We start from the raw sequence: 17752 nt of genomic DNA on the forward strand, positions 1-17752 counted from the left end.
ACATGCCATCGAGTCTTCTCCGAATCCTTATGTAGAGCAGAACAAAACAATGCCCGGTCCTGTGCCAGCCTCACTACCCCTACTATACCTGAGCCCTTCGCTGCAGCCACTGTGTCAATTCATCTCATCGAAGGCCTTCCCCTCTTTCGTTGACCCTCCACTTTACCAAGCATGACATCCTTCTCCGGAGAATGATCTAACAACATGACCCAAGTAGGTGAGATGAAGTCTGGTCATTCTCACTTCCAAGGAGCATTCAGGCTGTATTTCTTCCAGGACAGATTTGTTAGTTCTTTTAGCAGTCCATGGTACTTTCAGTATTCTTTGTCAGCACCACAACTCAAAAAGCATGAACTATTCTTTGGTCTTCCTTATTCATTGTCCAGTTCTCACGTGCATATGAGGCGATTGAAAATACGATGGCTTGGATTAGGCACATCTTAGCCTGCAAGGAGGTATCTTTGCTTTTCAGCACTTGAAAGAGGTCTTTTGCAACAGATTTGCCCAATGCAATACATCTTTCGACGTCTTGACTGCTGCATCCGTTAGCGCTGATTGTTGTTGTTGTTGTTCTTGTTACGTGCTGTTGGTTTGGACCCGACTCAAAGCAACCCCTCCTTGGGTTTCCGAGGCAGTATCACTACGAAATTAGATTGCTCAACCTTCCTTCTGAGGAGTGGCTGGGGGATTTGAATCACCAGCCTTCTGGTTAGCAATCAAGTGCCTTAGGCACTAACCAAGTAATATGAAGTCTTTGATAACTTCAGTCCTTTTTCCATTTATCATGATGCTGATTATTGGTCCAGTTGTGAGGATTTTTGTTTTCTTTATGTTGAGATGTAATCCATACTGCAGACTGTAGTCTTAATCTTCATCAGTAAGTACTCCAAGTCATCCTCACTTTCAGCAAGCAAAGTTCCTGATGCCACGCTCTTCTTCATATACTCCAGCTTCTCGGATTATTTGCTCAGCATACAGATTGAACAAGTATGGTGAAAGGATACAACCTGACATACTCGCTTCCTGATTTTAAACCATGCAGTATCCCCTTGTTCTGTTCCAGCGACAGCCTGCTGGTCTATGTACAGGTTCTTCAAGAGTACAATTAAGTGTTCTGGAATTCCAATTCTTCTCAACGTTATCCACAATTTGTTATGATCCACACAATCAAATGCTTTTGCATAGTCAATAAAACACAAGTAAACATCTTTCTGGTATTTTTTTGCTTTGAGTCAAGATCCATTTGACATCAACTATGATATCCTTCACTCCATGTCCCCTTCTGAATCCAGCTGGCATTTCTGAAAGCTGTCAATATACAGCTGCAACTGTTTTTTAATTATTTTCAGTAAGATTTTACTTGCATGTGATATCAATGATACTGTTCAATGATTTCCACATTCTGTAGGATCACCTTTCTTTGGAAAGGGTACAAATATGGATGTCTTCCAGTCAGTTGGCCAGGTAACTGTTTCCCAAATCTCTTGGCATAGCTAAGTGAGTGCCTCAAATGCACCGTTTGTTGAAGCATCTCAACAGGTATTCCATCAATTCCCAAAGCCTTGTTTTTCACCAATTCCTTTAGTGCATCTTCAACTTCTCCCTTCAATACCACTGGTTCTTGATCCTATGCTACCTCCTAAAATGGATGATCATCTACCAATTCTTTTGGTATAGGACTGTGTATTCCATCCATCTTCTTTTGATGTTTCCTGCATCATTCAATATTTTGCTCATAGAATATTTCAGAATTGCAATGTGAGGCTTGAATTTTTTCTTCAGTTCTTTCAGAAGAAAAATGCTGAGCATGTTCTTCACTTTTGGTTTTCTAACTCCATGTCTTTTTACATTTCATTATAATAATTGGTTTCGTCTTCTTGAGATGCTCTTTGCAATCTTCTGTTCAGCTCTTTTATCCTGTAGCTTTAGCTACTCTCCATCAAAGGCAAGTTTCAGAGTCTCTTCTGACATCCATTTTGGCCTTTTCTTCCTCTCTTGTCTTTGTAATAACCTTTTGCTTTCTTCATGGATGACATTTTTGATGTCATCCCACAATTCCTCTGGTTTTTGGTCATTAGTGTTCAATGCATCAAATATATTCTTTAGGTGGTCTCTAAATTCAGGTAGGATATAATCAAGATCATTATTTTGGCTCTCATGGACTTGTTTTAATTGTCTTCAGCTTCAACTTGAATTTGCATAAGAGCAGTTGATGGTCTGTTCCGCCATCAGCTCCTGGCCTTGTTTTGGCTGAAGATACTGAGTTTCTCCATTGCCTCTTGCCACAGATGTAGTCAATCTGATTTCTGCGTACTCCATCTGGTGAAGTTCATGTGTATAGCCACCATTTATGTTGTTGAAAAAGGTATTTGCAATGAATAAGTCATTGGTCTTGCAAATTTCTATCATGTAGTCTCCAGCATCATTTCTATCACGAAGGCCATAGTGCTTAGCTATAACAATGTTATGCTCTAACAATACAATCTTTGCTCATCCTATTTTAGTTATATACACCTCCATTTTTCACATTTGTATAATTTTGCTTTGGTGTAATTTTTTTTATTTCTAGGAAGCAATTTATTAGCTTTTTTTTTTTTAAATTTGTGTATGTGTTAGACTGGTTTCTCCAGACAAACAAAACCAGGAAAGCTTATGTATATATATATAGAGAAATTTATCCTAGGAAAATGGCTCACACATTTATAGAAGCTGGTAAGTCCAAAGTTCTTGGATCAAACATCAAGCTGGAGGCTTTTCCTGACTCATGCAGCTGTAGGGGCTGAGGAGCTCAAGGTTGGCAGGCAGTATACTGGCTGTGGACTCCAACGAATGACAAATCCAAGATCTCCAGGCCAAATGGTAGACTGTTGGCTTACGGAGAGTTGCAGCCAGCACAACAGAATCCCAATCCACAGAGGAGTCTCTCTTTTCCCAGGATGTCCATAAATATACTGGAAGCAGGCCACAGCCCAAGGGAAACTCCCTTTCAACGGATTGGCTGCTCAAAACGGGTATGATCCCATCATTGGCACAACCCACATCACAATTGCTTCAATCACATAGAATTGTGGTCCAGCCAAATTGACACACAGCTCCAACTATCACAGTGTATTTTTTGTGATTTACTGAGATTTATGTGATTTTTAGTATGCATGAAGTTCAATTTACATTCATCCATGTAAAGCTTAAGGAGCTCTGGTAGCATAGTATGTAAGTCATTTGACTGCTAACCAGAAGGTTGGCGGTTCAAACCCACCAGCCACTCCGCAGAAGGAAGACTGGGCAATCTACTTCCATAAAGATTTACTACTTCAGAAACCCAAAGTGGGTCACTATGAGTGAGAGTCGACTAGATGGCAGGGAGTTTGTTTTTTTGGTTCTGTGAAGCCTGTATGGGAAATATTTTAAAATTATGATAAGAAATTTTAGGTGCTATCATCTGAATTGGCAAAGGTATAAATCAGAGGTTGGTACTTTTTTTTCTGTACAGGGATAGATTATAGTAATTATTTTAGGTTTTGTGAACGATAAAGTTTCTACTACTCAACTCTGCTACCTTAGTGAGAAAGATGCCATAGACATAAATGAATAGGTGTGGCTGTGTTCCAGTAACACTTTATTTACAAAAATGGGGGTGGGGCTATAATTTGATGACCCCTGCAAATAATGACTCTTAATGTACATACTCTTCTTATTGATAAGAAAAGCTTCTATTGTATTGTAGTTTTATGATTTTCCCCTTCCTCACAGTTTTGACCAAGTGTGATCTCACTAATGTTCATTTTAAAGTTCACTGGTTCCTTGGAGGGGTACTACTGGCTTCTTCTCCAATGCTTTCAAAATCAGAGCCAAAGGAGCTTTTGGCTTCCGTGTGTTGTTATGCTTTTACACTATAAGATTCTCTCATGGTAAGTAATGAGACAAACAAGAAGGATATTACTACCTGACAATTTCTCCAGAGATAACACGGCAAGTAACCAAAGGACAAAGCTTACCTTCGGACTGATGAGTGGCCAGAGGAGTCTGAGTCTCCTTGGAGTAGGACACTACTTCCCTTGGCAGGAAATCCACCTGAGTAACCTTCGACACACCCAGTTTATGCAGTCTTCGTCTGTAAGTAACAAAGAACAAACACTTAGGAAAGGAAGGAGCTCCTTGCAGAAGAGCAGAAGAAAGCTCAGTAATAATACAAAGCACTGAAACAAACCAACCAACCCAAACACCCTCAGCTTCTCAATACAAGGGTCAAGGTCATAAAGTAAAACTGGCCCTGGGCTAGAAGTCATGACAAGGGTCTGGGCCTCCTCTGGCCCTAATTTGTTGAGTGATGCCAGATAGGTCTCTCCTGTTGACTCTCAGCTTTCCTTTCTGACAAATATGGCTTAGTCCAGCTCAAATGAGACCCTTCCATTTTGACCATCTTTGATTTTGCTTGATTAAAATTTATACAGGAAAATTTCATTTGCATTTCGGGATTCAAGTCTCTCAGGTGAAAGGCATAAATAACTAAATAATCCTTCTTACACCTGAAGGGAAGAAAAATGGATTCTTTCCTGGAATAACTTTTGTTATCCATGGTAGCAGTGGCAGGATCCATAGGCAGAATCCTATTCCAAGGAGGAGTTTAACACCTTTCATTTCTCCCAAAAAGGAACACATTTCAGGTTGTGAATTTGTTTTAAGGTAAAGACAAGAGAAAAGGGTACTGGGTTAACACTGATAAAGTTCTAGCTTGGAATTCCAACAGGAACCTTGTCAAACTAAGATGTGATAATGGGATCAAGTAGGTAAGACCAGTGGAAAGGCCCAGAATAGGAAGGGCACATACAAACATAAGCGAATAAATTCTGGAAATCCCAAATGCCATACACATGGTGTTTATGACAAACAGATGAATGTCAAGAAAATGCTCAGAAATCAGGGATATATTATTTTTTAGAAGCAATTTTAAGGTATCCCTGTTTTACCCTTCTCCCATCTCTAGGACTACACTGTGATCATTTCTGAATATTTGTAGCACCTCAAGTGTTTTCAGATGTCTTTCACATCCATTATGTCATCTGTCCTCACAACAACTCTGTGAAGGGTGTCCATTTTGTAAATGAGGAAAGTGAGATTCAGTTTAAGAGCCATGCTTGGGTCATGCACAACTAGTAAGTGATAGAACGAGGGCAACCACACTGTTCACCCAAGTCCTGGTCCAATGCTCTTTCTACTAACCCAAACTCCTACCTAAGGATGTTAATGGTGAGTTCTGAGTTACCACAAAAATCTGAAGTGTCTCCCGAGTCACCCAGGAAACATCTAATCATGAAGGCAGCACAGTCTAGTAATTGAGCACATAGACTTCATCCTCACAACCTGAATTTGAACTTCTTCCCTACCATTAACAACTGTGTGTATGATGTTGAACAAGTTACCTAACCTCTTTGTGCCAGTCCCTCATTGTAAAATGGAAATGATAATAATAATACTCATGTTGTTGTTGTTGTTGTTATAGGCCATCGAGTTGGACCCAACTCATAGCGACCCCTCCTTGGGTTTCCAAGGCAGTATCACTACAGAAGTAGATTGCCTCATTTTCCTTCCGAGGAGTGGCTGGTGTGTTTGAACCACCAGCCTTCTGGTTAGCAGTCAAGTGCCTTAGGCACTACGCTACCAGAGCTCCCATAAGACTGTTATAATGTTAATGTTACAATACCACATACATATAATATACATTCCACATATATATTATGTATATCTATGTATATAATTTACATATATATATATATATATATATATTATAATGTTTATGGAACAGTTTTAGTCTCCAGAATTAGTATTAGTATTGGACATATTCTACTACATTTCTTTAAAATTTGCAAACATAGGTTATGTGTGTGTCTCTGAAAGAGAGAAGGAAGATGACAACAAACATTTAGCCAAAATACCACATTTATAACTCTCTAAGATCTATAGAAACATACTCTATTCATACTATTGTTTTTCCTTGTTAATAGCAAATGGAACAGCTTTATTTTATACAGGTTATTATTATTATTATTGTTGGTAATAAAATGAGAGACTGCATATCACAGCTAGAAGTTTCCACATATATTTTCCTGGACATTCCAGGAAAACAAAAATTCTTCTTTTCTATGAATTACTAAAGGTGAGATCTAATATTTGCATATAGTAGATACAAGAAAACAAATGAATGCTGGCTTAGTCCCAGCTGGCTGTCTCTGCAGTCCAGATAAACTGTAGGCCCAGCTCCAAGAAGGCCTGGGCTGAATAGGCCTGATTCACTCAGACGTCTGGGTCACAAGTGGTTAAGGAGGGACGGACTGGGTCCATAGTACCTCCACGCAGCCTCATTACCCTGAATTAGGGGAAAACACACAATATGTACTAGAAATAAAATTACCAAAGGGGGTAAAAGGTAAAGTTGCAAAGCAAGAAATTCAAGGTTTTATTTTAAAGCCTTCTTGGGTCAGAAGAGAAAGCTTTCCTTTCTGAAGTAGGTCTTCCTTGAAACATCTCAAGAAAAAAAGACTAGGCACCTGAGGACTACCTGAGGCATAGCCCTTCCTGCTTCTAAAGAGCCCACGTTAGGCCCCAGTAGGCCACTCTTCATCACAAGCAAGGAAATGGAAAGTAAATCTGTCCTGGTAATGCACTGTCGTAGCTTCAACGTAGGACCAACACGGGCCTGAAGAGATCACCCTCGACCCTAGACTTCCTATGGGCACCTGCGGGAAGCCCAGGGATCTCCAGGCTCAGGCCAGCATGTACCTACATCTGCAGGCAGGGATCACAGGGCATCTTGCTAAAGGCACTAAAGCTGAAGGACTATCTCTGTGGGTAACTAGCAATAGGTACTGGGCTATGGAAGGTGATCTGTAATTTGATTATGCCTCAGGGCAGGTTAAACCATAGCATGACGGCTCTGTCGTACATGTATAAAGAAACTAGGTTCAAATCCTCACTTGGTCACTTACCAGCTGACTGGTAGCTGAAAGCTTTGGACAAGTGAAAAACCTCTCTAAGACTTATGTCTCTTATCTGGAAAATGGAAACATATCATTGAGTTCTTGTGAAGATTAAATAAAGGTAATACTTGCAAAGAACTTAGTTTAGTGCCTGGTACCTAGCAAGTGGCTTCCAGCCCAAGCATCTTTATTTTTAATTTATCTTTCGACTGATTGTAAGAGTGCTTATTTTGTAAAAACAAAATAATTATCAGTGAAGTCAGATTTACAAAAGTTCTAAGTTAAAGATTCCTTAAGAGAGTAGGTTTGAAGATCATTCTTGCCAATAAAACATAAGTATCACAACCCTAAAGTCTTTGTATGGGCACATGTATAAATCTGGCTGCTTAGGGAAGAGTCTTTTTGCTTTTCCTTTAATTAAATATATCATCACTTTGACACTTCTGTTTTCAAAGTTTAGCTTGCCATAAGTAACCTTATCCCACTAAAACAAAGTATTTTCTTTGAAAATTATTTAATAATTACTTGAAAAAATTCAACAAGTTTCTCTTTAATGTTGTGTTTGTGAGTTCAGGGTCTCAACTCAAATGATGAATAATAAATAAAAATAAATTTGAGATTCTCCCAAATTTATCAGGTGCCACACTGATAAACTTGTGATTCTCTGTCTAAAGTAATTTATAATTTTAAAGCAACTCTGTTGAATTAACTCCTTAGAGGGTACTGGTAGATACACATATCTTTCCAAGAAGTCTCCAGATTGAATCAATCACACTACGAGTCAGAATCAACCTGACTGTAATGAGTTCTTTGTTTTTTATATGAAATGCTTGTTTTCTTTGTCATTTATTTTGCTGTTGTTATAGTAACCTTACTGTAGTACTTACAATGTGCCAAACACTTTTCATATATTATTTTATTTTATTCTCATTAAAATTTTATATCATATTCTAATTTTATAGACAAGGAAACTGAGGCTTAGTGATCTGCTCAAAATCACAAAGGTAGTAAATAACAGAGTTGGGATTTAAATACAAAAGCCATGTACTTAAAAATTGCTCTCTTCACCTTGTTCTCCTGCTTTTTTCCTAATGCCTCAGTGATTCATTGAGGCACACATCCTACAAGCTAGTATAGCATAGGTCTAAACATATGTGTCCAGAATTCTTGGGAAGTTGATTCTTGAGAAGTGGCCTGGCTTACATTATTAGAACATGATTTTTCAGGTGAGTGAGTACCACACACTTGCTCCTAGCCCTAGCTGTTCCAGAAAGGCTGCTAAGCTGGTGGTGCCTGTTCATAGCAAAGATCTTCCTCTCAGATGTGTTTTGCAACTGTGTTCTCACAGCCAGGTCTCTCCTGGAGCAGCCCTAGAGTCTGTGTGTCTCAGTGGATCCAGAATCTATTAGTTTATGCAACTATAATGTAGACTTTCTTCAACTTCTCTAAAATATTTCTAATACGTTACCAGATGATAAAATTAGTATGTAACTATCTCTGAGTCTATAGGTGTGATTTTCTATAACCCTTTCATGACTACAGGACATATAGTGCCCAGCTACATTTTCCTCCTCTGGAGTTTATTGGGCAGCTAATCTCCCACTGGAGCTCTGGTAGCACAGTGCCTAAGGTATCTGACAGCCTGCTAAACAGAAGGTTGGTGGTTCAAACCCACCAGCCACTCTGTGGAAGCAAGACTGGGCAATCTACTTCTATAAAGATTTACCACCTCAAAAACCCAATGGGACTCTCTGAGTCAGAATCGATAGCAGTGGTTTTTTTTTTTTTTTCAGTTTGCTCTCCCACTGACATTGCATGCAGCCATCAGGAGGGGACCTGTATAACTGTTTGAAACAGAAGAAATGGGCATGTAGGCACATTACTGTTTTTACAGGGTATTGTATGAGGTGATGCATGCTGGAGGTGTGATTTTGCAAAACTTTTGTCTCTTTTGGCTTTTGTACTGAGAGGTAAGCCCTGTAACTATATTTTCAGGTTCCTGTGTGTTATTTGGAAGTTTTCTTTCTTGCAGTGATTCCATATTCATGTGAATACTGCACTTTCAGGCACCTTAACTTGTATGCACTGTCAAGAGATCTAAGGAACTCTTGTGGCACAGTGGTTACAGCAAAAAGTTGGCAGTTCAAACCCACCAGCTGCTCTGTGACTGAAAGATGAGGCAATCTGCTTCTGTAAATATTTATAGCCTTGAAGATCCTATGGGGCAGTTTTACTCTGTGCTATAGGGTGTTATGAGTCAGAATCAACTTGGTAACAGTGGGTTTTGGGTTTTTGGTCAAGAGCTCTAACACTGCAGAGTCCAGAGGGATATATGTGTCTCACATAATTTTACCTCTCCCCCAGAATCCAGACTAATACTTGTATCCCATATAATCCTACCTCAGAGTCTCACATAATAACAAAATTCTTTGAATGCTCCTTGATTCAGCATGTCTTCCATTAATAAAAACATGGTATCAACAAAAAATTCAAAGCAGAATATAACTCAGTTATGAAAGGGTTAAAAGTATAAGCATACCATGTTCTTTGCTTTTGTTCAAGGTCTAACCACATTACAATTTTTTCATTCAGGGGCACAAGTTAAAATTCACTGCCAAGCAGGAAAAACACTATAGAATTAATGCCGTTTTAAGTCTTCTAACTTGGTTATAAATCCCATTCTAGCTCTTCTGCTCTGACTCTGAGATACTTTTCTTGCCATCTTCTTGAATTGCTCTCATTTCTTCACTACTGTACACATATATACTTCTGTTATAGTCCCTGTTACATGTTATTGCATATTTTTCCATGTCTGTCTCTCCTGACATGACTGCAAACTTAGTAAATTATCTCCATACTCTGGGAAAGGAAGGAAGGGTAAAAGAGAAGAGGGAAAGGGGAAAGGAATTACATAGAAAAATAAATTGAGGTGAATTATCTGTGTCATACTGTTATGATGAAATCCTTTCACTTGGTAATTTTCTCTAAAATAAGAGCTTTTAATAAAAATTTTAAACTACCGAGCTAAATTTATACAGCGGTTTAAATGACTGTAAGAAAAGACTCAAAATCCCTTAAAACATACAATAAATTCTTATACATTAGGATTAATTATTACCAAATTCTTAAGTACCACTCCATAGCTACTGAGTCAGAAGCTCTTGGGGTAGAGCCCAGCATTCTGTGTCTTAAGACGTCCCCTGCTGGTGATTTTGAGGCATACTACATTTTGAGAACCAGTGGTTTAGAAATATTAGAATGTAGAGATACAGACTTCATCATTTAACCAGATGTACTTGGGCCTCCCCACCCTGCAGCCAAATCCCAGAGATTAAGACCTCAGTCCCACTTAATGAGGAAGACATCTCTAGACCAAGCTTATGGAACTCAATGAGCCAGACCAGTGCAAGGGAGCTCCCAATAGGTGAAAAAATATGTGTTGGGTAAAGGAGATTGCAGTGTACAAAATATTAATGGACTGGTTCTAGAGTTTATCATAGATCTAAAACTAAAGATGCACAGAGGATTCTAGACATCTATTCCAATGCAACCAGAGATCCCTCACAGCTGCTTTGGCATTATCCTTATGTGACAAGGGGGCTAAAATTGAATGCCCCCTCAAAAGTTCTGGAAGCTTCCTCTCCACTTGGTCTGGTCAACTTGCCTAAGTAAGGAAATCCACATTGCACCAAAGCAAAAACTGTTTCTTCTGCAAAGAAAAATCAGATCTTCATAAAGAATAAAATTTGAAGCTCTCTGAGGTTTGGGAAAGTTATCTTACCCTGCTCAGGGTGCAAAGATTTCCACTAGCATGGTCCAATCTACTCAGGTTCCGCCCATTTTCCCTTGACTGGACATTATGAATCACAAGAAGATAACTACTCGCTTGCATCAATCGCTCTCTCCATTCTCCTTTCCATTTCTGGTTCAACTGGTATTTCTTTATCTATTCACCCACAGTAAGTTTAGCATGCCTTGGATAGCTACTTCTTCTTGCTGTTGTTAAGTGCCACCAAGTGGACTCTGACTCACAGTGACCCTATGCACAACAGAATGAAACACTGTCCACTCATGCTCCATCCTCATAATCCTTGCTATACCTGAGCCCATCATTGCAGCCACTGTGTCCATCCATCGTCTTTAGAGTTTTCCTGTTTTCTGCTGACCCATCACTTTACCAAACATGATACACTTCTCCAGGGAATGGTCCCTTTTGACAACATGACCAAGGTAGGTTAGAAGAAGTCTGGCCATTCTCGCTTCCAAGGAGCACTCTTCCTTGTCAAGACCACAATTCAAAAGCATCTACTCTTCTTCAGTCTTCTTTATTCATTGTCCAGCTTTCACACACATATGAGGTGACTGAAAATAACCATGGCTTCAGTTGGGTGCACCTTAGTCTTCAAAGTGACATCTTTGCTCTTCAACACTTTAAAGAGGTCTCTTGCAGCAGATTTTCCCAATGCAATACAATGTCTGATTTCCTGACTGCTGCTTCCATGATAGTTGATTGTGGACACAAGGAATATGAAATCTTTGACAATTCAAATAATATGAAATCTTTTCTCCATTTATCGTGGTGCTGCTTATTAGTCTAGTTGTTAGGATATTCATTTTCTTTATGTTAAGATACAATCAATACTGCAGACTGTAGTCTTTAATCATCAGCAAGTGCTTTGATACATCTTCACTTTGAGCAAGGAAGGTTGTCATCTGCATATTGCAGATTGTTAATGAGTCTTCCTCTAATCCTGATGCTGTGTTCTTCTTCATATAGTCTAGCTTCTCAGATTATTTGCTCAGCATACAGACTGCCTAAGTGTGGTGAAAGGATACAAGCCTGGTGCACACCCTTCCTTATTTTAAACCATGCAGAATCCCCTTGTCCTATTTGAACACCAGCCTCCTGGTCTATGTACAGGTTCCTCATGAGTGCAGGTAAGTGTTTTGGAATTCCCATTCTTCACAATGTTATCCATAATTTGCTATGATCCACACAGTTGTACAAGTAAATGTCTTTCTGGTATCCTTTGTTTTCAGCCAAGATCCATCTGACATCAGCAATGATATCCCTTTTTCCACATCCTCTTCTGAATCCAGTCTGTATTTCTGGAAGTTTCCTATCAATACACCACTGCAACAGTTTTTTTTAATTATCTTCAGCAAAATTTTACTTGCATATGATATTAATGATATTGTTTGATAATTTCCACATTCTATTGGACTGTCTTTCTTTGGAATGGGTACAAATATGGATCTCTTCTAGTCACTTGGCCAGGTAGCTGTCTTCCAAAATACTTGGCAAAGATGAGTAAGTGCCTCCAGTGCAGCCTCCATTTGTTGAAACATCTCATTGGGTATTGTGTCAATTCCTGGAGCCTTTTTTTTTTTTTAAACCCATTCCTTTAGTATAGCTTCAACTTATTCCTTCAATACCATTGGTTCTTGATCATATGCCACCTCCTGAAATAGCTGAACATCAACTACTTCTTTCTGGTGCAGTGACTCTGTGTATTCCTTTCATCTTCTTTTGATGCTTCCTACATCATTCAATATTTTGCCCATAGAATTTTTCAATATTGCAACCTGAGGCTTGAATTTTTTTCTTCAGTTCTTTCAGCTTGAGAAATGCTGAGTATATTCTTCTCTTTTGGTCTTCTAACTCCAGGTCTTTGAACATTTCATTATAATGATTGAATTTGTCTTCCTGAGCTGCTCTTTGAAATCTTGTGTTCAGCTCTTTTATCTTGTCATTTCTTCCACTCACTTTAGCTACTCTGTTCAAAAGCAAGTTTCAGAGTCTCTACTGACACCCATTTTGGTCTCTTCTTCCTTTCCTGTCTTTTTAATGAGCCTTTGCTTTCTTCATGCATGATGGCCTTCTTTTTTTTTTTCTTTTGGTGTTTACCTGTGTTTTATTGACTATCCAATAAAAACACAGCAAGTGATAGATAACAATGCAAAGAATGGGAATTCCAGAACACTTCACTACGTTCATGAGGAACCTGTTCATAGACCAAAAGGCAGTCATTTGAACAGAACAAGAGGGTACAGCATGGTTTATTTCTTTATTGTTTATTGTGCTTTGGGTGCAGAATTTGTATTACATTCCACAGCTCGTGTACATTTGATTTCACACTCTGATTACCATCCCGACCATAATACACTCTCCTCCCTTCCCATCCCTGTGACCATTCCCTCCCTGTGCCCTTCTTAAGTATGCATTTCCGTCTGTCCAGCTTTCCCTCCATGTAAATGCTGCACCTCTGGTGCCCCGTGGCTGATTGCTCTAGGGGTGTATCTCCCTAGACTAGGTTGGTGCATCACCCTAGGGTGGGTGTTCAGCGTGTAAATTTTTCGACTGTTGAGCTAAAAACCAATCTCTGGGAGTGAGTCTAATCCTAGGCCCAAAGGGTATCCCAAGGCCATAGTCTTGGCAGTTCCACAACATTCTATCAGACCAGTAATACTGGTCATTTTTGTGTTTTTGAATTTTGTTCCACATTTTTCCTCCCACTCTACCCAGGAACTCCAGTTTTAATCCCTTCCCAAGTGGTTGGCATTGGTAGCCAGGCACCATCTAGTTCATATCCTTGGACTAATTGCTTCCAAATGGCTTTGATTTTCTTCACTCTTCTTTGCTTCAGATGAGAGGAGGCCAAGAGTTGCATCTTAGATGGCCCCTCAAAAGCTTTTAAGACCCCCATTGCTATTCACCAAAGTAGGTTGTAGAACAAGATTTTTCTGTACTATGTTGTGCCAATTGAGCTTGGTGTCCCCCAATACTATGGTTCTGAGTTGGCAGGCCCAGTGATTCTCTCTCTCAAGGTGTTTGGTTGTTTCTGGAAGGTTACTCCAATTCTGTCTTCCGTTGTTTCTGTAATAAGTGTGGGTAATTTTGTATTACTAGTAAATGCATGATGTTCTTGATGTCATCCCACAATCCTCTGGTTTTTGATCACTGGTGTTCAATGTGTCAAATCTATTCTTAAAATGGCCTCTAAATTCAGATGGAATATAATCAAGGCAATGTTTTGGCTCTCATTGACCTGTTTTAATTACTTTACTTGCATATGAGTAATTGATGGTCTGTTCCACAGTCAGCTCCTGGCCTTGTTTTGGTTGATGATATTGAGCTTCTACATCGTCTCTTTCCACAGACGTAGTCAATCTGATTCCTGTTTATTCCATCTGGCAAGGTCCATGGGTATACTCCCATTTATGTTGTTGAAAAAAGGCATTTGCAATGAATAAGTCATTGGTCATGCAAAATTCTATCATGTGATCTCTGGCATCATTTCTATCACCAAGGCCATGTTTTCCAACTACTGGTGATTCTTTTTTGTTTCCAACTTTCACATTTCAATCATGAATAATAATCAACACATCTTGATTGCATGTTTTGTCAGTTTTAGACCGCAGAAGTTGGTAAAAATCTTCAACATCCTCATCTTTGGCTTTAGTGGTTGGTACATAAATTTGAATGACAGTAGTACTAACTATTAACTACAAGGTCTTCCTTATAGGGGTATGGATATTAACCTATAACTGAGAGCACTATACTGCAGGATAGATTTTGAAACATTCTTTGTGATGATGAATGCAATGCCATTCCCCTTCAATTTTTCCTTCCCAGCACAGTAGATCACATGATTGATTCAAAATAGCTAATACCAGTCAATTTCAGCTCAGTAATGCCTAGGATATTGATAATTATGCATTCAATTTCATTTTTGACAAATTCCAATTTTCCTGCATTTATACATTCCACATTCTGAATAGATGTTTGCAGCTGTTTCTTCCCATTTTGAGTCATGCCACATCAGCAAGTGGAGCTCCCAAAAGCTTTACTTCATCCACGTCATTAAGGTTGACTCTACTTTGAGGAGGCAACAATTTCCCAGTCTTATTTTGAGTGCCTTCCAACCCTCGAGGGGCTCACCTTCTGGCACTATATCAGAAATGTTCCAGGAATATTCATAAATTTTTCCTGTAATATATCAGTGTTTTACTGCTATTCATAAGGTTTTCACTGGTCAATTATTCGAAAGTGGATAGCCCTATCCTTCTTTCCAGCCTGTCTTAGTCTGGAAGCTCCACTGAAACCTGTCCACCATGGGTGACCCTGATGGTTTCTGAAATACCAGTGGTATAGCCTCTAGCCTCACAGCAACAAACAAGCCATCACAGTACAACAGATGAGTGACGGTGGATAGCTACTTACAAAGTTTTATTATCCAAGGAAGATGAAAGCCAAACCACGATTTAAGCATGGGCTATGATAAATATCAAAGATGAAGAAAGCTAGTACCATGCAGGCCTACTCCCAGAAAAAGGCTCCTGTTTTACCATTAACAGCATGAGAAACATGCATATCACTACTAGAACTTTGATAAAAATACATTATGTAGCTTTTCTTCCATTCCAAATGTGAATGAAATTTCAAGAAAATCCTTACATTTTATAATGATATTAATAAACATAAACTTTTTTTTTTTTTTTAATACTATGGAAGAAAAAGGAGCCTTGGTGGCACAATGCCTAAGGCATCTGACTGCTTTCCAGAATGTTGGTGGTTCAAACCTACCAACCACTCTGCAGAAGGAAGATGGGGAAACCTGTTTCTGTAAAGATTTACTGCCTAAGAAACCCAATGGGAGCTGCTGTGAGTCAGAATCGACTCAATGGCAGAGGGTTTGGTGTTGGGTTTTGATGGAAGAGAAAAATCAATGCAAAGCATAGAGTTATAAATCAAAGCTGGACACTTTAGCCTTTCCCTATTTTTTAAAAAGATCTCCATTCTTTTCAAAGCCATGAACCATGAGGTAAGTCAGCTTCTGAAGCCACTGCAACTATGTCCTGAAATTGGGAAAGGCTGGCATTGTTTCATGTCTACATGAGCACACTAGAGAAAACCCACGGAATCTCAGACACTGCCATCCACTTGCCTTTAAGAATAAAGGTAATGAATTTAAATCGGAAAATAATTGGTCAAAGGCTAAGGTAAAGGCTGATTTAATGTTCGTTTTTTAATTGGAATATAATTCACATAATATAAAATCCACTCTTTTAAAGTATACTAGTGATTTTTAGAGAGCTCTGGTAGGATAGTGCCTAAGGCACTTGACTGCTAATCAGAAGGCTGGAGGTTCAAACCCACCAGCCACTCATCAGAAGGAAGATGGGGCAATCTACTTCTGTAGTGATATTGCCTTGGCAACCCAAGGAGGGGTTGCTATGAATTGGGTCCGACTCGACGGCACATAACAACAACAACAACAGTGATTTTTAGTATATTCATAAAGTTGTATAACCATCATCACTTTCTAATTCCAGAATATTTTCATCACCCCTAAAAGCAAATTCATACTTATTAGCAGTCACTACCCATCCTCCTCCCCACCCACCCTTCTCCCCACAGCCCTGGCAACCACTAATCCACTGTCTATTTCAATGTAAGAGTCATTCTGGACACTTCATCTAAATGGGATCATATAATATGTGGCCTCTTGGGTCTTACTTCTTTTTTCACTTAGCATAATGTTTTGGAGGTTTGTCCATTTTATAGCATGTCATGTATCAGAACTTCATTCTCTTATGGCTGAATTCCATTGTATGGATATACTACATTTTGTTTATGTGTTTATCAGTTGATGGACAATTGAGTTGTTTCCACTTTATGTCACTAATGCTGCAATGAACATTTGTATACAAGTTTTTATGTGTATATATATTTTCAATTTTCTTGAAGTGGTGTAGTGCCTAAGGCATTGGACTGCTAACCAGATGGATGGCAGTTCAAACCTAGTAGCCACTCCTCAGCAGGAAGACTGGGCAATCTACTTCCCTAGAGATACTGCCTTGGAAACCCAAGGAAGGGTTGCTATGAGTCGAAATCAACTCGACGGCAGTGAGGTGTTTTTTTTTTTGGTTTATATATCTGGGAGTGGAATTATTGGGTCATATGATGACTATAGGAGCTCAGATAGCATAGAGCCTAAGGCATTTGACTGTTAACCAGAAGGCTGGTGGTTCAAATCCACCAGCCACTCCTTGGAAGGAAGTTTGGGCAATCTACTTCCGTAGTGATACTGCCTCTGAAACCCAAGGAGGGGTCACTATGAGTTGGATCTGGCTCCACGGCACTGAGTTTATGATGACTTTATGTTTTAACTTTTTGAGGAACTGCCAAATTGTTTTTAAAGAGGTTGTACTGTTTTACATTCCCACAAGTAATATATGAGGATTCCAATTTCTCCACATGCTTGCCAATACTTGTTATTATTCTTTTTTAAAAATAATAATAATCTATAGCATCCTAGTAAGTATGAGGTGGTTCTCATTGTGATTTTAATTTGCATTTCAATAAAGACTAATGATATTGAACAGCTATTCAAGTGCTTACTGGCCATTAATACATCTTCTTTGGATAAATGTCCCTTCAAATCACTGTCTGCTTTTTAATTAGATTATTTGTCTTTTTATTGTTGAATTTTAAGAGTTCCCTATATATTCTGATACTAGATAATTATCAGATACATTATTTGAAAATATATTCTTATATTCTGTGTGTTGTCTTTTCACTTTCTTGATGGTATTTTTGAAACACAAAAGTTTTTAATCTTGATGAAGTTAAATTTATCTATTTTTTTCCCTTTGGTTGCTCTTGCTTTTGGTGTCATCAAAAAAAAAAAAAAAAATACTGTCTAATCCGAGATTACAAAGATTTACACCTATGTTTTCTTATAAGACATTTTATAGCTTTAGCTCTTACAATT

At 38.8% G+C, this 17752-nt stretch overlaps 1 protein-coding gene across 1 annotated transcript in view; it reads right to left on the reverse strand.

Moving 5' to 3' along the window:
* Positions 1-17752, reverse strand: part of DYNC1I1 (dynein cytoplasmic 1 intermediate chain 1) — a 366270-nt gene that overhangs the window by 308175 nt on the left and 40343 nt on the right. The window contains exon 5 of the mRNA XM_007939787.2: positions 3996-4111. Coding sequence (XP_007937978.1) covers positions 3996-4111 — 116 coding nt within the window. The remainder of the gene's footprint in view (positions 1-3995; positions 4112-17752) is intronic.

This window comes from Orycteropus afer, unplaced genomic scaffold (assembly GCF_000298275.1).
Source record: "Orycteropus afer afer isolate SDZICR_OR568_19922 unplaced genomic scaffold, OryAfe1.0 scaffold00063, whole genome shotgun sequence".
NCBI lineage: Eukaryota > Metazoa > Chordata > Mammalia > Tubulidentata > Orycteropodidae > Orycteropus > Orycteropus afer.